At 48.7% G+C, this 21852-nt stretch overlaps 1 protein-coding gene across 1 annotated transcript; it reads left to right on the forward strand.

Moving 5' to 3' along the window:
- Positions 1-12713: 12713 nt before the first annotated feature.
- PNMA8A (PNMA family member 8A) lies at positions 12714-16693 on the forward strand. Its single transcript, XM_046680502.1, has 2 exons — positions 12714-12983; positions 13126-16693. Exon 2 carries the CDS (start codon positions 13205-13207, stop codon positions 14672-14674), a length of 1470 nt encoding a protein of 489 aa, XP_046536458.1. The 5' UTR covers positions 12714-12983; positions 13126-13204; the 3' UTR covers positions 14675-16693.
- Positions 16694-21852: the final 5159 nt, after the last annotated feature.

Below are 21852 nucleotides of genomic sequence, written 5' to 3' on the forward strand. Positions count from 1 at the left end.
TGTTAAAATGGTGTATACGTGGCAAAATGATGGGTAATTTTCCACATTTATCAAAGTTCTTCCATAGTCATCGTACGTTACTCTTATGGTCAGATAGAGAATGCCTCTGTCAATGGCACTGGGGACAAAAACCCCCAAAACAAGCAGACTAAGTAGAGAGGGACGGACATGGAGCATTTTAATAGAAATGCTAACTCTAGCCAGGAAAAATAAAAAGCAAGATGTACAAATGACTCATTTTTCCCTTCAGCTTCTAAGCTTAAAACCTCCCCGGTGTGTGAGTGGGTGGCCCCGGAGGGTGGCCTTGCTCCTGGTAAACCTGATTTCAGCTGGAATGAACCCCCCTCTCCAGGCCAGATGCATCTCCTCGTTAGGCTGATTGTCTGTCCTCACGTCCTGCAGATCCCGTTTCGGGCTTAAACATATGCAATTTTTGTTCCTTCCACGTGATATCTTCCAAGTCCAGAAGAGAATATGATCTTTCTCCGTAACAAACGGTAAAGAGACTCTTCATTCTGTTTGTTAAATTTGCTTCACCAGTTGTTTTTCTGCCACGTTGCCATCAAGTCGATATTTATAACTTTTGTCAAAATAAACATACATTTAGAATTCAAGGAACTCAAAGACAATAATACGCATCTTCTTTTAGAAAAATAAATGAAATAGTTCACTCTCTTTCTTTTTTCTTTGGTTCGGGGCTGCAGACAGAAAACAGAATTAGTCACCAGCCAAAACTCTTCTGACCATGTGCCCTTTTCCACACATCAGGAAGAAATACGATCGGCCTCCAAAACATAAACAGGAGATGCCTCACCTGACTTCTTTGTGCATTTAGTTTATGAGTCTTTTAAAAAAATTTGCGCTTCCACCACTGGGTTCAGATTTTCATCTGCGGAACATTCTAGAAAAATAGGTATAACATTGATTTCACTGCTGTACCCTGACTGTGGGACTATTTTTAAAAAGCATTGAAAAAAATTGTAAAATTATGTAACATGCATACAGAAATGTGCCCCAAACACAAATGGCCAGTTTAACAGATAATTATATAGCAAACTTCACGTTACTAGGACCCGCCAAGAAATCGTGGGTGCCCAGAAGCCCCTCATGTGTCCTCACTCTCTCCTCTCTCCCCCAGGGTAAATAATATCCTGTTTTGTGATAAACTTTCTTGCTTTTCTATAGATCTGCGTGTTTGTTACCACAGTATGCATCTCTCAACGCTGTAGATTGGACTGTTTTTGAATTTCATATTAGCACAATCTTACTATATGGGTTATTTTGCTGTGTGGCTGTTTTTTAGGAAAAATAAATGAAGCAAAGAAAAAGAACGTGGGGCCCCTCGGTTTCCTGGCCCCAGTTCCTCACTTGGATGTCGTTCCCCGGCTGCAGAGAGTGGAGACGCTGCTGGATTTTTTGTCAGGAGGAAATCCAGGGCCTGCAGCTGGCGGCTGTAACCCGAGCCCCGGCTCAGAGGCCAGCACGCCCTTCTCCCTCCACAAAATCCCGAGGTTTTGTCGGTGATTTCCAGAGAGGGAGAGAGAAAGAGCTGCGAATGGCCCCCTGGGGGGAGGACGGAGCACGAAGCTGTATTTTCGATTCCTGCTCTGTGCAGTGAAAATGGACAAGCCAGACAGTGTGTCTTTTTAAGAGCATCATCGTTTCAAGCAACTGGGGAGGTCATATCTGAATCCCGGCAACTGAGAGATGTACGGGGCACCACCAACCAGGTCTTCTCAGCTCTCGCTTGAAATAGCAAAAACTCAGAAACAACCCACATAGCCATCCACTGGGCAGCGGCTAATTAACCTAGGGCAGTGGCTGCCACACATCACGGGCTGTGATCCATGGTCAGAAATACATTTTGCTGTGACCAAGAAGACACACGCGCACACACACACACACACACAGGAAAGCCTCATGAAACATATTATAATGTGAGACGAATTCAGATATTTTGCATTCTGTTGTTTTCCTTGGGAAAAATTGTGAAAGACCTTGCAATGCATCCAAAGGATGCCTGGTGTCCTTGCTGGAAAATTAGTATTGTCCAGCACACCCTTCTAGGTTTTCTGATTTTTCTGGGGTCCCTGAGGCTTTAAGCTCTTTCCATCTCTGCAGATTGCAGATAACACAGCTGTGCCAGTGATCCTCATCCACAGATGTGGAAGCGAATTTTATCTGGTGAAGATTTGATGGATTTCCCTCTCCCACTGGGGGAGAAGTCAGTTTTCCATATTCTGTGTGAAAAGAAATTCATTCTGGCCATCCTAATGTGTGTCTGCCCTTTGGATCTTTCCTTTGAACTGGTTGGACTCTTACTGAGTTACTGGATAACTTAAATAAAATGTTTGACACGTGTCCATTTTATACTTGTATCAGAGTCATGATTTTACCTTTAAAAACACAGTAACAAAGTTCTCCATGCAATGTGGATTTGCGGGAGAGTTTTTTGTTTTTTTTAAAGGGTTTCCTTTTTTTTTTTTTTTTTTGGTGAGGAAGATTGGCCCCAAGTGAACATCTGCTGCCAATCTTCTTCCTTTTTTTTTTTCCTCCTCAAAGCCCCAGTACATAATCGTGTATCCTAGTTGTAGGCCATTCCAGTTCCTCTATGTGGGACGCCGCCACAGCATGGCTTGATGAGCGGTGCTAGGTCCACACCCAGGATGCGAATCAGCAAATCCCGGCTGCAAAGCAGAGTGCACGAACTTAACCACCCTGCCACGGGGTGGCCCCTGCAGGATAATTTTACTTTCCTCTTTTCATTATTTTCTCAATTCTTCATCATAGGCCTGTGTTGCTCTTTTTTTGGTATTCCGTATTCGGATACAAATGCTTACTCGTTCCTGCTACCCCCCCATTCCCCCCAAATCAGGAAAAGACCAAAATAAGTGTGTGCTGGGAAAAATCGTTCATCTCCTTCATGTCCCCATCTTGGATAACAACAGCGATGAAAACTGACGTGTGCTGAATGTGTTCCACGTGCCCAGCCTCGTGATTCACATGCATTGTCTCCCGAACATCCCCAACACCCTATTTTACAGATAGAGAAACTGAGGCTCAGAGAGACGGAGTGACTTGCTCAAGGTTTCACAGCTCTGGGGACACGGAGTCGGGATATGAACCGAGCCTGACTTGTGCTGCTTTAACCATCACCTGAAACCTCTTCCCCTCTGGCACGAATGTCTTTGGAGAGTTCATGGCAAATCTATCCAATAAAAATACTCCCTGAGTCCTTTCTCGGTGTCTGACACCAGGGTGACCACTGACAGCCCCTCCCTGCCCTCCTGGGGTTCACAATCCCGTGGGGGATATGGACCTGTCTCCACTGGGCAGGGCTGGGACGAAGGAGCCTGAAGGGGGTGCTAGATCCAATTTGGGGGGGTGTCAGGGAGGTCTTCCTGGAGGAGGAGGTGAATAAACTGAGGCCTGAAGGACAAGGAGGTGCAACCCAGGTCAAGAGTGACCAAGGCTTTGCAGAGAGAAGCCCAGGGGCCTGGGAGAGTCCGGAAAGCTTACAGTGGAGGAGTCCAGGTTAAACGGTGAAGGCAAATTCCAGAGCCTCGCAGACCCACGCTTAGAGAATCACAGCTTTCAGGACCGGCCCTGAGGTGCGGTCTCCAGCTGGCAGGTAACGGAATGGCGGAGGGTCTCTGATGTCAGTCTCTTCCAGGCCCAGCCCTGCTCAGGGAGCTCTGTGGATCTTCGTCCTTCCTGGTCTCCTCTGCTCATTGCAGCGCCAGTGCCACCAGGCTGGCCTTATCCTCTTTCTTTGGAATCCAAGTTCCCATTCAGGGCAAAGGAAGCCAGACAGCCTCCTTGCTGTTCCTCCAACATCTCACAGTCTCCAGCCTCAGGGCCTTTGCATGTGCTGTTTCCTCTACCTGGAAAGCTTTTACTCCACACGTTTGCAAGGCTCCTTCCTTACTTCATTCAGGTCTCCATTTAAATGTCACCTCCTCAGATGACACCTCCTCCTCAAATAAATGTTATATTTTATTTATTTACTTATTTATGGCACCTGAGCTAACACCTGTTGCCAATCCTTTTTTTCCCCCTCTTCTCCCCAAAGCCCCCCCGGTACATAGTTGTAGCTTCTAGTTGTGAGTGCCTCTGGTTGTGGCATGTGGGATGCTGTCTCAGCACGGCTTGATATGCGGTGCCATGTCCGTGCCCAGGATCCAAACCAGCAAAACCCTGGGCTGCCGAAGCGGACCGCGTGAACCTAACCACTCGGCCACAGGGCCGGCCCCATTATGGTCCCCTTATTTGTTGTTTATCTCCTCCACCAGAGGCCATGGATTTTCTCTGTTCTGTCCACTGCTGTATCCACAGTGCTAGAACCATACTTTAATATTAATAATAATAATAATAATAATGACCATAATTTTATATTATATTAATACATTAATATAATAATGATGACGGTCATGATAATATGGTCACGCATTGCATGAAAACGTTTCAGTCAGCAACAGACTGAATATATGATGGCAGTCCCATAGATAGTACCATAAAGCCTAGATGTGTAGGAGGCTGTACCATCTCGATTTGTGTAACTGTTGCTGGGGAGAAAGAAATTTTCCTCTACCCTTGTAGGTTCTTCTGGCTGGTTAAAGAATTAAATTGACATGACACAGATTAACAGGACAAAGACAAACAAAAGTTTGATAACATGCGTACATGGGAGAAACCCAGGAAGACTGAGTCACTTGCCAAAATAGCGGAGGCCACCCCCTTAAATACTACCCTCAGCTAAAGACAAAGGAGGATGTTGGGGCTCGGGAGAATCAGGAATTTCAAAGGGAAGGAAGGCAATTCCCAGGGAGGTGAAAAGGAGCAGACGTTTGGAAAACAACCATTTGGCCACAGAAATGGAAGAAGACAGAGGGGAGCCCAACAAACGGGCTTTTCCAGGCTCCTCCTTGTCCGACCCCTCGTCCATATTATGCTAAGTGGATGGCTCTATTCCCAAGACAGGCTTTTTTTTTTAATCTGAATTCCTTTAGGCAGTTAAGGGGGAGGTAACAAGAAAAACTTTCTGCGTCTTTTGTTTCTTAAAAATAATCGGCCTAAAATAATCGTCACGTTAAAGAGCACATTTTGGCATGACAAATTTTGTTCCCCTTCCATACGCTCGATGATGTTCGCACAACGACGAAATCGCCTAACGACACGTTTCTCAGAACGTATCCCTGTCATTAAGTGACGCACGACGGTAATAATAATTATTACAAGAGCCCTCAGGCATATTCGAGCTGTCAGCCCGCTCCCTGAGGTCACCCCCCTAACTCTGGGCCCCCATTCTCAGCATGCACTGCAGCCAGGCCAACATGGGTTCGTTCTCCTGGAAGATGGCTCATTGGCTCTCACCGTCTGGTGGTTCTTTTAGCTGGACCACCAGGTAGAGAGAATTCAAGAAATCCACTGGAAAAGCTTGCCAGGCTAAAAAACAAATTTTTGTGGTAAGGCCTGATACCAGCCAATGGGGTAAAAAAAAAAAAAAATCTGTGTGTGGGGGGAAGTTTGGGGGCTGATGAAGAAGGGGGCTCGAGCTGTGAATACTCCAACTTTGATCTGGCCAGGGGACCTAAGCTGAGAGACAGGAGCAGGAAAGAGGTCAGAATGGAAAGGTGCCTAGGAAGGGCCACCTGCACGATTCACGGCCACCTGGAGCGACTGGCCCCCTTGACTGTCACCGGGCAGAGGAGGAGGCGAGTGTCTCGTGTGGGTCTCACGTTTCACCTTCTACTCTCGTGAATAGGGCTCCTTCGCTCTGGCTTCCTTCCCAGCCCTCCAGACAGAGGCCACCTTCTTTCTTTCTTTCTTCTTCTTTTTTAAAACAGAGTGTCTCACCCTCTGGCTTTAGAGTTGCAGTGGTTGTCCAAGTGGCTCACTCCATTTCCAAGCCACGACAGTCAACAGACACAGTCACTTATTCATTCAACAAACAACTATGGTTCTTCTTCTTCTTTTTTTTTTTAAAGATTGGCACCTGAGCTAACATCTGTTGCCAATCTTCCTTTTTTTCCCTCTTCTTCTTCTTCTCTCCAAAGCCCCCCAGTATATAGTTGTAGATCCTAGTTGTGGGTCGTTCTGGTTGTGGCATGTGGGGCGCTGCCTCAGCATGGCCTGATGAGCGGTGCTGTGTCCACCTCCAGGATCCAATACGGTGAAACTCTGGGCCACCAAAGCAGAGTGCATGAACTTAACCACTCGGCCACGGGCCGGTCCCCAAGAAACAATTATTAAGTGCCCTCTGCGGTGAACACTGTCTAGGTTTTGGGGGTAGGATGGACAATCCAGAGAAGACGCCTACCCCTGGGGGCCTTCAACTGTCACGGAGAATGCAAATTTTAGACAGCGTAAGGCCATCTTTATATCACTTTGTTCAGGGGTTGCTCGTTACGCAGCGAGTGCTAACTGATACCCTAACAAACCAATGGGGCGTGACCGTGATTTTCACTAGTGTGTGTGAGGGGGAAACGACTTTAAACAGGTGGAGTCTGGGAAGGCTGCTTAGAGGAGGTGACATCTGCACCAAGGCCTGAATGACAGGGAGGGAACCACATGAAGGGAACAGGGAGCAGCAAGTGCAAACATTGTAAGGTGAGAATCATGGAAGACCACGGCGAAGACAGCCCTAAACGAACAGGGAAATGCTTCCATTCTCGAGCTGGGGGTGGGGCGGGTGGGGAGGCTGGCACGCAGGTGTTCATTCTATTATTCTTGTATCTAAGTATTTAGTATCTAAGTATTTAGTAAGGATGGTTTTCTAAAATTATGAGCATAATTATTTACATACAGAACACAGTATATATTCATTTGGTTAAATATTTCCATAAAAGAAGGAGGGACGTGAGGCCTCTTTCTTCCTAGTTAACATAAATTTTACCTTTTAAAAGTTATAGCATGGGATACATTTTTATGAGAACAATTAGGATTAAAACAATAAAATCCTGTGGGGATGCATTTTACTTTTTCTGTGAACTGCATTAGCAAAAAAAGAAAAACAAGGGGGCCAGCCTGGTGGCATTGTGGTTAAGTTTGCACTCTGCTTCAGCAGCCCAGGGTTCGGATCCTGGGTGTGGACATGGCACTGCTCATCAAGCCATGCTGTGGTGGCATCCCACATAGAAGAACTAGAAGAACCTACAACTAGGATATATAATTATGTACTGGGGCTTGGGGAGAAAAAAAAAAAAGAGGAAGATTGGCAACAAATGTTAGCTCAGCGCCAATCTTCCCCACCAAAAAGAAAAAAAAAAAGCATACCTTAAAAAAAAAAAAGATAAAAAAGAAAAATAAAATACCAAAGACAGGGGGCTGGCCCCGTGGCCGAGTGGTTAAGTTCGCACGCTCTGCTGCAGGCGGCCCAGTGTTTCGTTGGTTCGAATCCTGGGCGCGGACATGGCACTGCTCATCAAACCACGCTGAGGCAGCGTCCCACATGCCACAACTAGAAGGACCCACAACGAAGAATATACAACTATGTACCGGGGGGCTTTGGGGAGAAAAAGGAAAAAAAAAATCTAAAAAAAAAAAAAATACCAAAGACAGAAGGTGTCTTCTTTCTTTCCTTTTTAAAAATTTTCATTATGGACATTTTAAAACATATAAAACAGTAGAGAGAATAGTATAATGACCTCCAGCCATAACAATGATCAACTCGTGACCAATCTTGTTTCAGCTGTCCCCATTACCCTCCTTTTTTTTTTTTCTGAAGTATTTTAACAGTAATTTTTTTAAGGAAAAAAAAGAAATTATGGCTCTTTGAAAACAGCCTATGTATTTTTAAATGATTATATGAGATGGAGAAATGTTTGTGCGGACTCCTAGCAGGTGTTGAGGTTGGCAATCTTGGGGTTAGAGTGGTGGTGGGGGGAAGAGACGGGGGGTGAGGAGGAGGGAGACAGGACTCTCAGTAAGTACAAACCTAAGAAACCGGGGCCGGCCGGTGGCGCAGCGGTTAAGTTCGCACGTCCTGCTTCTCGGCGGCCTGCGGTTCGCCGGTTCGGATCCCGGGTGCGGACATGGCACGCTATGCTGTGGTAGGGGTCCCATGTATAAAGTAGAGGAAGATGGGCACGGATGTTAGCTCAGGGCCAGTCTTCCTCAGCAAAAAGAGGAGGATTGGCAGCAGTTAGCTCAGGGCTAATCTTCCTCAAAAAAAAAAAAAAAGAAAGAAAGAAAGAAAGAAACTGTGGAGCAAGAAGAAGCTCTCACAGCACAAACCGGAGAGAACACGCCAGATGAGTCACAGAACCACCACGATGGGTTATGACGACTTACTCTGGAGGGGAAATTTGCGTGGGAGCCCAGAGTCCCCGGGACCACCTCTGTGTTCAGTATTTATGGAAACTCTGTGGGTTCTCATTTAAAAATACAGGAAGACAAAATAAAAACCCAAAGGTGAAACGGAGAGAACGAGGATGGGAAGATAACCCTCAGCCCGAAGTGCAGAGATGGGTGGAAGGGTTGGGGCTGCACGGATGCGTTGCCATGGAAACCACAGTGCCATTTGTTGTCATGGAAACCCCAGCTAGGACTCCTATCAAGGGCGCTTCAAAACTATTTTTAGATCCGCTGGCAATTAGGGTGGCTCCTTGATGGCAGAGCGGGCAGGCAGCTGACTCCACTTACACACACATGGACACACACACACACATAAACACACACACACACGTGTATACACATGCACACATACCTAGATATACACACATAATTGTACATTTATAAATATATACTTATATTTATATATTTCTTTTTATATATAAACAAATTAAAATTTCTTTTGTCTCTCTTAAATATTTATTTATCTCAAGCATTTTGGAATGTTTCATTAACTCATAGTCAACGGCTTCTCTCACTGAACCCTGACTGATACGCTCATAGGCATTCTTGCAACAAATGGTCAACTCCACAGGCGTGGGTTGTCCAAACCCTGCACGTTCCAAAGTCACGAGTGGCCTTTAACTGACTCCTAGGTAACCTGTAAGCCCTTGGAGAATCCTGTGCTAACCACGTGATGGATGGTGGGGGCCAAGGGCCACAGCATCGGGTTGACCTCTGGAGGGGCTGGAGGCTGCCCAAGTAAGGTCAGCCACACAGGTGTTTCCATGCCTACGTGATGGACCCAGAATAACAATCCTGCTCACTAAGGCTCAGGTGAGTTTCTGTGGTTGGCAATTTTCTGAATGTGTTGTCATATATTGTTGCTGGGAGGATTAATTGCTGTCCACGTGACTCCACTGGGAGGGGACAACTGGAAGCTTGTGCCTGGTCTGGGCTCTCCCTGTGCACCTTTTCCCTTTGCTGATTTTAATCTGTATCCTTTTTCTGTAATGAACTATAACTGTGAGTATAATAACCTTTCTGAGTCCCATGAAACCTCCTAGCAAATCACCGAAACTGAGGGTCTTGGGGACCCTTGACACAGCATCTCAAACTCAACATGACCCAAACTAGACTTCTGATTCGCCCCCTCCCCTCTTTCCCAAATCTGTCCTCTATCAAACTTGCCCCATAAGGAAAAGTGGCATCATCCTCTTTCTAGCTACTTATTCCAAAAACCTGGGAGTTGCACTGGCCGAGCTTCCCTTGCATCTCGCATCCAATCCGTCATCAAAACAGCAAAGGCTATTATTACAGCATAAAATATTTACAGAAGAGCGCATATATCGTAGGCATCCGGCATTCTGAATTTTCACAATCTGAACACCCCTGTAACGAACACGCAGAACAAGAAAGAGAACTCTACCACTCTCCCTCCCCCAGGAGCCCCGCATTTCAAGTCATCAGACATCACACAGGAAACCACGACCCCAGCTTCTAATGCATAGATCAGCGCTGCCTGGCTTTGTAGTTCATATAAATGGAATCATATTGTATTGGCTGTTATGGATGTGGCTTCTTTTCTCACCATTTTGCAAGATTCATCTATATTGTTGCATGTAGTTGTAGATCATTCATTCTGTGATGCGCATTTTGTGCTGTGAATGTGCCACAGTGGATCCATTCTTCTGTTGGTTGCCACTTGGGTAGCTTTTAGATTTTGGCTCGTATGAATAGTGCCGCAATGAATACCCTTGCCCATGGCTTTTAGTGAACACATTTCTGTTGGATATATATATATCTAGGAGTGGAGTTCCTAAATTGTAGTGTTTGTATATGTTTTGCTTTAGTAGATACGGCCAAAGAGATTTCCCAAATAGTTGTACTAACTTACACGGCCGGCATCCACATACATGTACGAGAGGTCTAGTCGCTCTTCTCACCAACACTTGGTACTTTTCTTGCGTCTTAATTTCATCCATTCTCAATCAGCTAATTTGCAACAGCTCCCCAGGCTGGCACTAGGTTTTAGTACCAGTTGCCACAATCTTCTAACAAAAAACATCCCATTTGGTAGCAAAAAGATGGTGCCAGCAGAACGCTGCTCCAGAGTGGGAAGGCCCTTAAGAACACTTGCCTTTATGATATTAATAACAGCTTATCATGTGTCAGGGCCAAACACACATGTGACAAAATATTGGATGGCTGAGTATTTGGTCACACACAAAAAATCACCATCATAGGATGAACTTTAGATAATAGAAGCATACATCTGAAACTCTAGCAAAACCTTTAAATTTGTACCACAGTTTTGTTTAAAAAAATGCAGTAGCCAGTAGACTTTTATAGCACCGTCAGCGACAAGCTCGCTCCTCTGCTGCCCACTGATGAAACTAAATGGTCGACGAAGGAACATTTTTTACTGGTTCTGCTGATGGTGACATGTCACCAAACCATCCAGCTTTCCTTCCTTGCTAAAAGGAACTGCCTAAGCAGAAGATTTATCATTTCTTCAACTCACAAGCTGGAAGATCTGGTTGATGGTGATGACGCTGTTTCATGGAAGCCATCTCATGAAATGAAACTTTGGGCACCGCGAGCAAAAGCTGCTTTGGGGAATCTTTTCAGGGGCTGACTTAAGATGGTGGCTCCCAGTTTTCTTTTGTGGTAGTGCTTTGTCCACCATCACTAATTCTTGCTGCATTCTACTTTTGCAATATCTTCCTGTTATCTATGTCTGCATCACAAGCCACCCCAAAACTTAGTGGTGTAGACCAACAACTGTTTTCTGATACTCATTGATTCCACGGCTCAGGAATTCACACCTGGTAAAAGGGAGAAGGTTTGTTTCTGCTACGCCATGTCTGGGTCTCAAGTGGGATGATGTAAATGCTTGGAGAGTGACTCAAGCGGTTGGGGGCTAGAATCATCTGGAAGTTTCTTTATTCGCATGTCTGGTGCCCGGGCTGAGGTCATTTGAAGGCTGGGCTCAGCTGGGAACTGTTGAGTGGAGCGCACACAGGTGGTTTCTCCACGTGGCTTGGTCTTCCTCCCAGCATGGCAGGCAGAGGATAGCGGAACTTCTTTTTTCGAAGCTCAGGGATCCAAGAGAGCAAGGAAGAAGTTGCATGGCTTTTTATAGCCAAGCCTGGAAAGTCACATAGCTTCCCTTCCAGATACTCTCCTGGTTCCATCATTTCCCTCCTACCAGACTGTCTGTTGGTCAAAGCAGTTACAAGTCTGCTCTGTTCAAGAGGATGGGACACTGGTCCACACTTGTCAACAGGAGTGTCAAGGAATTTATAGTTATCCTTATAAACCACTGCATAATGATACATATTCATTCTCCAGCTGATTCATAGAATTTCAACAAGTAAGACAAGTGAGACTTTAAAACTCTTCTTATAGCTAGAGCGTTTATTGGAATGTGAATATTCAGATTTAACAATTTGAATGACGCCGGAAATATGATGGGAACTTGGGCCATCACACAAACATTGCTCACGCCCGAGTTCAGGGACGCCAGAGATGACACTGAAATAGGTATTCAGCTCTTTGGGCTTACAAAGGCCAGTTCCAAAATGGAATCCAAATAACAGATTTTGGTTGACCACCCAGGCCAAAACTGGATATCCGTGCATCTTTCACATGTGATCTCCACGAATCCTCAAAATTTCCAGACCAGGAAGGTTTTAACTGGTATTCTTATTGTGGAGAAGAGGAAGGAGCTCAGAGAGCTCAAATTGCTCGTCCGAGACTGCACAGTTAGGACGGGACATTGCCAAGCGTATGAGTGAGGGCCTGACAGGACTTACGTGGCCACGCAAAGTGGGTCACAGAGGAGCGTTTCAATAACTATTAACAAAGGTGTTGCCCGTAGGCAGCAAACCGAGGAAACCAGCAAGAAAAGATGACGGACGGCCCCTAGGCTTGAAGGGTGGGAAGACGGGGAAGAAAAAGGAGGGGGAGTTTCTAGAAGCTTCTGGAAATTCCTGAAACCCTGTTAACTGAAGGACGGGGCTCCCGAGAGCAGCTGTGGGTTTGTCAGAAGAGCTCAGGGGGATTAAAGCTGCTCTTTCCTTTCGCCCCCTGATTTCTGGGGTCTCCCAGGAGTCCCACTGGCTGAACCCCAGAGAGAGGCAGAGAAGAGTGGGGCTAGTTCACGCAGCACTAGGGGCCAGGACACCGCACCCCCGTCCCTGAGACCCACGTGGAGTGGGGAAGGGTGGAAAGCACGGATTCGGGGGAGCAATCGGAGACCACGCAGACCCGCTGCTCCGGGAACAGCCGCACAGACGCCCCGCCCCCGGGCGCCCCGGGCCCAATCGCAGAGCCCACGTGCTGGCGGTTGCCATGGAGACCGCGACGCGGCGGCGCGGGAGCGAGTGCGCATGCGCGCGCTGCGGCCCGGGCCTCGGCTCCGCGCAGCTCCTGGGATCCAGGCGGGGACCCGCCGGGCGCGCGGACGCGGGCGCGATCACTAGCAATCTCCGGCCGAGCTGGCGCCTGGCGGGCGGCTGCACCCCGGCGGCCTGTCCCTGGCCCGCCCGGGCGGTCGGAGGCGGGGCTGCCGGATCCCTGCCCGGCGGCCGAGAGCCAGGCCCGCGGAGGGGTGGCCGAGCGCGCTTGTCGCTGGTTCCAGGACACGTGTGAGCACCGGGGCCGGCGTGGGGAGGAGGGCGTGGGGAGAGCGCGAGGCCTCCTGCGGGCCAGCCGCGGAGGGGACAGCAGAGGGCTCTGACTCTGGCCATGTTCCCCGAACCCTGACCTCCCTCTCCTGTCACCTTGCAGGATTAATATCCGGAGACCACTGCAGCCCGCGTAGACTCCTCCCTACACGTGGGATTCGAGCCGCCAGGTGTCCGCGGCCATGGCCATGAATCTTCTGGAGGACTGGTGCCGGGGGATGGAGGTGGACATCCGCAGGTCCCTGTTGGTCACGGGCATCCCGGAGGACTGTGGCCAAGCGGAGATCGAGGAGACGTTGAATGGGGTCCTCTCCCCGCTGGGCCAGTACCTCGTGCTCAACAAGATTTTTCTGAGGGAAGAGAATGCCAAAGCTGTCCTCATTGAGGTCAGCGAGGGTGTGAATCTGAGGGCCATCCCCCGGGAATTTCCAGGAAGGGGGGGCGTCTGGAGGGTGGTCTGTAGAGATCCCACCCAGGATGCTGAGTTTTTAAAAAATCTCAATGAATTCCTGGATACCGAGGGGCGCACCTGGGAGGATGTGGTCCACCTGCTCCAACTCAACCACCCCCCAGCGCCCCAGAATCGGGATCAGCCCCCAGAGAGCTGGGCGGAAGCTTTGGGGGTGCTCCTGGGAGCCACGGTGCAAGTGGTCTTCTACATGGATGCTGAGATGCGCCGCCGCGAGGAAGCTAGGGCCCAGGAGGCGGCTGAGGCCGGGGTGGTAGCCGCCTTGGCTTCAGCAGCAGGGAGGAAGATCAAGAAGGAGCCAGGGCGGGCTGCCGAGGTGAGCTCTGCCTTGAAGATGGAGAACCCGGACAGCTGGCATGACATGGGAGATGAAGGCGACCCTCCCAAACCTTTCGTTCACAAGGCTGGTGCTAAGACTGGCTCCAGGAGAAAGAAGCAGAAAAACCAGCCCCAGCAGGAACCAGGGCCCTGGAAGAAAGCCAAAGGCAATTGTTCCAACAGCTCAGCCTCCTTGGAGGGTCCTGAGGCTGGTGATGCTGAGAATATGCAGATCTCAGAATACATCAGGAGCAAGAAAAAGCCCTGTGTGAAGCAGGAGGAGTCAGCTTGGAAGAAGCCCGTGGGGAAATGTGTCTGGAAGGCTCCCAGCAACCCACCTCCCCGTGCACGGTCCGCAGCTGCGAGCCCTGGAGTTGCCTCCGAGTCGGAGCAAGCTGGTGGTCGGGAGGGCCCCCCAAAGAAGAAGGCGGTGGGCTGGGCCTCGGCAAAGCGCCCTGCCCCCACGAAGAAGAACAAGAAGGTGAGCTTGGGCCATGTCTCTTATGTCCTTGTTGATTCGGAAGATGCCAAGAAGAAGCCGGTGATGCCAAGGAGAGGACCAGGCCTGAGACGGGATGCAGCAGCTCAGAAGGCCCCACGAGGCCCACAGCCCGATGAGTCACCAGCCTCGACGTCACAGGGTCCAGAGGCCAAGCCAGAAGACCCTCCTCACACCTCCAATGGCGAGAATGACAAGGGAAGTCATTTGGGTTGTGTCAACGAGTGGTTGAGGGGGGAGGGGCCCCAGGGGGTGGAGGGGCCAGTGGTCCATGAGGAGGGCCCCAGTGCAGCGGAAGAAGCAGGTGACACACCACTTCAGGTTTTAGACGGCGAGAGCCCTGACCTCTCTCCTGGGAGTCCCTGAAGGCCAACACTGGGGACACCCATGGGGGCAGTTGGTGGCAAAGCGAACCCACCAACCTAAGTTATGGTGATGCGTGTTGCTCTGGTATTCTCAGTCATTCTGCCTCTCCATCTGATCTATCTCCCTGGATAAAAATTGAGTGCTTTGGGGCTATATTCTTCATCACGGTAGGTGGCCCCGAGGGTGGCGTTTTCCAGAGTCCTGGTCGGGGGCGATAGAAATGTTCAAAGACTCATAAAGTCCAAGGAAGGAAAAGAAATGTGCCAAGTGAGGCCTTTCCTTGCTTCCCCTCTTGAGCTGTTCTGATTTATCCACAGCACCCAGAAGGCTTTGACTGGGGGGGGGGGGTCGACCACCTATACCTGAGGAGTTGAAAGGAGACCGAGGATGAAGTTCCCAGGTGGGAACAAAGCCTTCTCTTGTCATTGAATGAACCAAGACTTGGGGCTCTTTTAGGGACCCAGGTTGAAGACATCCGGCTCTCAGAGGTACATGACCCATGAGATCTTCTGCCGGGCCTGCTTTTTCGCTTCCTCCTAGATCCACCTGCAGAGGTTGGAGAGTCTCCAAGCAGATGGAGAAAGTTCTAGAACATTCATCTTCATACATGGGCGGGGTCGCTCTTAGGCTTATCCAGGTTCAGCCTTTCTCCTCCATTCCCTGCTTCCTCTTCCCGATGCTCAGCCGACCTCTGCAGGGCTTGTTGAAGAGCAGGGTGGCGGTGTTCTCCCTTCCACCTTTTCTGCGTTTTGACCGCAGAGAAGTTAAACCGAGACTGTCAACGCAGACGTGGCTTCCTTGCTCCTCCTGGTCTTTAGCTCCTCCCGTTATCTAACCCGAGCGTGGTAAGGTCCCAGGAGTTAGTTTTGGGGAAAAAGAATATCCTCTTAGGGCTTGAGGTATTTGAGTTTTAGGTTCTGTTAATAATCATGGTCCTTGAGTTCTCATTTGGGGTAACACCGTCGTCTCAAGAAGCCTGGAGGGCTGAGGGGTGATGGATGGGGCAGGACCTGGGCCTTCCCGGCTTCCCGGCTCTAACTCCATCCAGTGCCACCGAAATCTCAACATCTTTGAGGTTGAAGACACTTCTCACCTTATAGTAAGAGAGGGAAAAATTTTTTTAAAAAATTGTCTGTGAATTTCTGTCCTCTGAATAGACCCGAGTGAAACACGTGTCCCGTGTGCGTGCGTGCAGGGGGACGGGCAGGGCTCCCGAGACCCGTGGTATCCAGACCATCCTGGGGAGACCCAGGTGCGCTCAGAGATATAATCCGAATCTATTTTTTCATGTATTTAAAAAAAAAAAGACTGAAAAATGACTACTCGAGTATGTTGTAAGCCAAACCAGTGACATAGGAGACTGTCAAAATGAGACCTTGTGTTCCTGAGTTAACTCGTTTTTGCACAGGTCTCGAATTAATTGTTTCTGCCGTCTGTTTGCGTATCATGAATTTCTTGTCGTGACGGATGGGAAAGGTTACACGTGGGGGAGCTTCCGTCCCGCGCATGCTCCGTAAGGGGACACTCTGAAAGCAGTTTCCTGTGTAATTCACGTCACGTGCTCTTGTGATTTTTGGGTGTGTGATAGCAAATAAATGTATTAACGTGGCCCACACTAATAATATCCTATCCTAGAAAGTTGTAGCCCTCTGCGTTTCACAGTCTCTCTTCTGACTTCAGTTTTCGTGATAAAGGATGTAAACAGTTGTTAGATGTCATTAGTGACTCAACTTTGAAAACACGTTTCTTGTGACAATTGATGTCAAGAGCCTGGATGAGTGCCACGGGCGATGCGGAGAGAAAAAGAGAATGGTCTGCATTTGCAGCTGTTCATCTGTGCGTCAAGGTTTTCCTTGGGTTTGTGCAAAGCAAAACCCAGGAGTGAATCAGACTCTCAAGGTGATGCAAGCCTGCGACTCTCCAGCAACTCATTTCAAAATCAGGTCCGGAAGGGCTTCATTGTGTTAACAAAGTAACACCATGATTTGTAACTGTATATGTTATAAAATAAAGTTTAGCAAAGTATCTTGAGTCTTTTTTTTTTGCATGCTTTTTTTTTTTTTTTTGGTGAGGAAGACTGGCCCTGAGCTAACATCTATTGCCAATGTTCCTCTTTTTTTCTTTTTCTCCCCAAAGCCCCAGTACATAGTTGTATATGCTAGTTGTAGGTCATTCTAATTCTTCTATGTGGGATGCCGCCTCGTCATGGCCTGATGAATGGTGTGTAGGTCCACACCCAGGATCCTAACTGGCAAACCCCGGGCCACCAAAGCAGAGCACAGAATTTAGCCACGAGGCTGGCCCCTCTTGAGTCTCCTTTATAGATGGAGCTGGTGTGGACTATTTAATTTGAGAAAAGAGTTCCTATGCTGAGCAGTGCAGACTTTCCTAGACCCCCAGCCTGGCGTGGGCTGCTGTCAGACCTGGGTTCAAGCTTCAGGGGCTGTCAATTTTTCCTGAGAGAAGCAGCCATGGAGATGTCTTTCCTCTTTGCTCTGTGGCCTTCCGCCAATGTGAAGGCCTCTCCCACAGGTCTTGGGGTTTCTAGAACTTTCTAGCACAGGTAACTGGTGCTGTGGATTCTCTGAAAAGGCTAGTTTACTTTTAAAAGCAGCCGGAAGGCAAAAGCCCTTCCTTCCCCTCCCCTTGGACGGAAACTGAGATCTTTGAGCTAAAAACCCAGCTTTCTCCTGCCCAAGCCCGTCTCCTGCTAGGGGCTCCTGAACCAGGGTGGCCACCTCATGGGGTCCCCTGGGGTCTTTGTTAAAGATGCCGTTTCTGGGCACCACCTACTGAGTCGGGGTCCTTGGGGGTTGTGGCTGTGCTCGGAATCTGCATCTTTAACAGTTTGTCCTGAGATTTCTAAGGCGCACGTAGGTTGGAGGGGGCTCACACTTGAGGAAGAGGAAGATGCTCGGGGTCAAGATGAGGGCCGTGCGAAAAGTGAGTGGAGCTCGTCACGGAGGGAAGACGCACAAGAGACCACAAGGGGAGCTGGACTTTGAGGACCCGGGAGCTCTTTGGGTCCTGGAGACGAGCACGTGAAGACCAGGTAAAAGGCTTCTTTTTTCCCCCGCCCCCTCTGGGGGAAAAGCCACAATTGGCCAAGATCCTTAAGTGCCTCTCAGGATGTAGTCAGTCCCTCTGGTTACACCTGGTCCATCAGGAAAGGCTCGCACGGCCCCAGGGAGGGGGGTCCAGGATGCGGCCCTGGGGGGCTGCGGAGGAAGTCGGCTCCAGTTTCCTCTTTCATCCGGGCTTTCACGTTCTGGTGGGGAGACAGACCACACATGAGGAGGGAGGTGATGATACGTCAGCGAGGTGAGGACTGTGTTGGGCTATAAAGCAGGAAAGGGTCGAGGTGAGGGCCAGTCTGTGAGAGGGAGAACTGGCTATCGTGTAGAGTAGTCAGGGAGGGCCTCTCTGAGGAGGTGACATTTGAACTGACCTGGAAGGGGTGAGGGAGTGAGACAAAGAGCTGGCCGGTGGAACAGCATCTCAGGCAGAGGGAACAGCCAGCACGAAGGGAGGCAGGAGAATGGCTGGTCCAAGGAGGCTGTTGTGACCGGAGCAGAGGGAAGGAGGAGGAGGAGGAGAGGTGAGGCTGGGAGGATTTTGGAGGCTGATCGTGCAGGACCCCGTGGGCTTTGGCAAGGATGGCCTTGGGTTTTAATCTGAGGGAGTGGGGAGCCATGGAGGGTTCTGGGCAGAGGGTTTTCACGGGAGCCCTCTGGCTGCAGGTGGGGACCAGGATGTGAGGGTGAGGGCGGAGCTGAGAACCCAGAGAGGAGGTGATGGTGGCTGGACCGGGGGCCTTTGGAGGTTCTCGGAAAAGCTCTCCATCATGGGCGCTGGCAGCATATAGGTCAAGAATAAAGAGGTGGGTTTACTGATTTCCTTATCCATTTATCCATCGTTTTTCACTTTTAGGTAAAATAAATATTTTACCTACTAAGAAATGTACGAATCTTAAGTGAACTGTTGGATGAGTTTTGCAGGCACCTGTATTACCCGCAGCCTTAACAAGACACCATCGTTCCAGAAGGTTCCTTCGTGCCCTTCCCAGTGAGTCCCCACCCCGCCTCTCAGGGGCAACCACTGCAATGACCTCTTCCGCCAAAGCTTGGTTTTGCCTCGTCCGGGACTTCATGTAGACGGAGTCACACAGCGGATAGTTTCTTGTGTCTGCTTTCTTTCCCATAATGTTCCAGCGTAATGTTTTTGAGATTCATGTGTGTCATATGTATATTCCACTATTTTTTTAGCTCACTACTCTTTAAAGTAATAAAAGTAATACACATATATGTTAAAAAAAAATTAAACAGCAATGAAGTAGAAGCCTGTTGGTTCTGCTCCCCCTGCATCCATTCCCTTTTCTTTCTTTCTTTTGTTTTTTTTTTTTGGTAAGGAAGATTGGCCCCAAGCTAACAGCTGTGCCAGTCTTCCTCCACTTTGTATGTGAGATGCTGCCACTGCATGGCTTGATGAGCGGTGTGTAGGTCCCCACCTGGGATCCGAATCTGTGAACCCCAGGCTGCTGAAGTCGAGTGTGCAAACTTAACCATGACACCACGGGGCCAGCTTCATCCATTCCCTTTTCTTCTGGCAATTTCACTTATTTTCCTCTGGAGAACAGCACCTCCCTTCCTCAGACTTTCCATCTGACACCATCACCCCAACAAGTTCCAGGGATGTCACATGACTCAGGCCAGCCAATTGGAGCATTCCTTCTGCCAGACCACAATGACTGGCCCAGTGAGAATTCTCGGAGTTTTGCTGGAACTCTTGGGAATAAAAGCTCTCTTTCTTCTGTACTAGTAGAATGTAAGCTTCATGCCGATGGAGGCCATCTTGCCTCCACATGGGCTGGAAGTGCAAAGGCCCTGAGGCAGGAGTATTTCTGGTGTGTGGGAGGCCAGTGTAGCCGGAGCAGAGTAAGCAGGAGGGAAAATAGAGGAGGTCAGAGAGGGTAGGCTTTCAGAATCCAAGGCAATATGGAGGAAAGCAGAGCCAGAAGAGAGAACGAGAATATCATTTATATTAATATGAGAACCTGGATCCAGCCATGCCTGAAGCCAAAACTCTTGGACTTTTTGGTTACATGAATCAACAAATATTTTTTCCTTTCTTTCTTCCCCCCACCTCTTCAGCAATCTGAATTAGCTTATTTCACACCTGAAATAGTCCTGATTAATGAAACTACAAAAAGGAGCACAAACAGCTTTACCCTCCTGGCAGCGCCCTTTGTCACCCTGAGAGGCTGGCCTGGAATGAAACCAATGCAGAGAGAACAGAGCTTAGAGTGGCAGGGATTCCAGATTCCAGAGGCTTTTCTTTGAGAAGCTGGATGCAAACATAGCTGAAGCCGTTACTCCTGACACTTTGCAGCCAGAGCATGGAGGCTTGGAGAGACCCTAAAGGGCGTGCCCAGGAGAGGGCCTGGAGGGGAGGAGAAACCCAGGGTAGTGGTGTCAACCTGCTTGAGTTTGACTCCCAGCTGCACTCTCTGACTGTGTGACCTCGACAAGTCCCTTGGGCTCACTTTCTTTGTCTGTAAAATGGGGCTTATTATGTATCAACATCACAGAGCCCCTCCAAGGCGGCAGACACAGTCTGCAGTCAGGAGTCAGCGTGTGGAGTCTGTCAAAGCTCTTATGACGAGCACTAGAACCAGGAGGAGAAAAATAAGTGTTCTACACAGGGCCGGCTTTGGGGGGAGGGACAAGGAGGTGGGGCAAGAGAAGAATTTATTTCATTTTTTACTTTACTCCTTTTTTGTACCTTTCGCATTTTTAACCACGCACGTGAAGTTTTTCCTTCTGTAAAATTTCAGTAGAGCTGTTATCTGAGAGGTGGGTTTAAAGGCCGTTTTTTTTTCCTCCTCAATGTTTGCCTTCTATAACCTGAAGCACGTTGTCTAAAGTTTCTAGAGGGTTGGAATAGATTCTGCTTCCAATTGTGAACGTGTATTTGATATTGTGTTAAATATGCCACAGATTAGTAAATAAGTAGCTTTGTAATACCCTGATTTCTTTTTTATTTTTTTTATTTTTTTTCCTGAGGAAGATTAGCCCTGAGCTGACATCTGCTGCCAATCCTCCTCTTTTTGCTGAGGAAGACTGGCCCTGAGCTAACATCCATGCCCATCTTCCTCTACTTTATACATGGGACGCCTGCCACAGCATGGCCTGATGAGCGGTGGCATGTCCGCACCCGGGATCCAAACCGGGGAACCCCGGGCCACCAAAGCAGAACATGTGAACTTAACCGCTGCACCACCGGGCCAGCCCCTGATTTCTTTTTTAATTGCAGTAAAATACACATAGCATAAAACTGACCATCTTAACCATTTTTAAGTGTACAATTCAGTGGTATTATGTACATTCACATTGTCGTGCAACCACCACCCCCCCTCCACAGAACTCTTCATCTTGTAAAACTAAAACCCTAAACCAGAGAAATCATGCCTCATTCTCCTCTCCTCCCAGCCCCTGGCAACCGCCACTCTCCTTTCTGTCTCTATACATTTAACTACTCTAGGTCCCTCCTGTGAGTGGGCTCATGCAGCGTCTGTCCTTTTGTGACTGACTGGTTCTCTTAGGATAACGTCCTCAAGGTTCCTCTCTGTGGTCGCATGTGCCAGAATTTCTTTCCTTTTCAGGGCTTAGTAATATTCCATTGCACGTGCGCACCACATTTTGTTTATCCGTTCATCCATCAATGGGCACCTGGGTTGCTTCCACCTTTTGGCTGTTGCAAATAGTGCTGTATGAACATGGGGGTACAAATATCTCTTTGAGTTCCTGCTTTCAATTCTCTTGGGTGATTACCCTGATGTGGAATTGCTGGATCATATGGTGATTCTATTTTTCATGTTCTGAGGAACTGTTTTCCACTGGGCTGCCTTGATTTTAAAACCCCAGCCTAAGCATGCGCCCTTCTGCAGAACCGTGGAAGCCGGGCGGCTGGAGCCCACGGCAGAAACTCTGCAGCCCGCCTGCCACCGTCTGCTCCAGTTTCACTCTGATCGTTAGGGTGAACCCGGAACAAATTTTGCCGGCGGAATCTGGCGTTAGAGATGACTTTTGTGCTTATTGTCCGTCTGAGGTGTTCTCCTAATACCCTCGGTTTGTGGGAAAGAATGTGAGCAGTTGTTAGACAGTGTTAAAGATTCAGCA

Source organism: Equus quagga, chromosome 13 (genome assembly GCF_021613505.1).
Source record: "Equus quagga isolate Etosha38 chromosome 13, UCLA_HA_Equagga_1.0, whole genome shotgun sequence".
Lineage (NCBI taxonomy): Eukaryota > Metazoa > Chordata > Mammalia > Perissodactyla > Equidae > Equus > Equus quagga.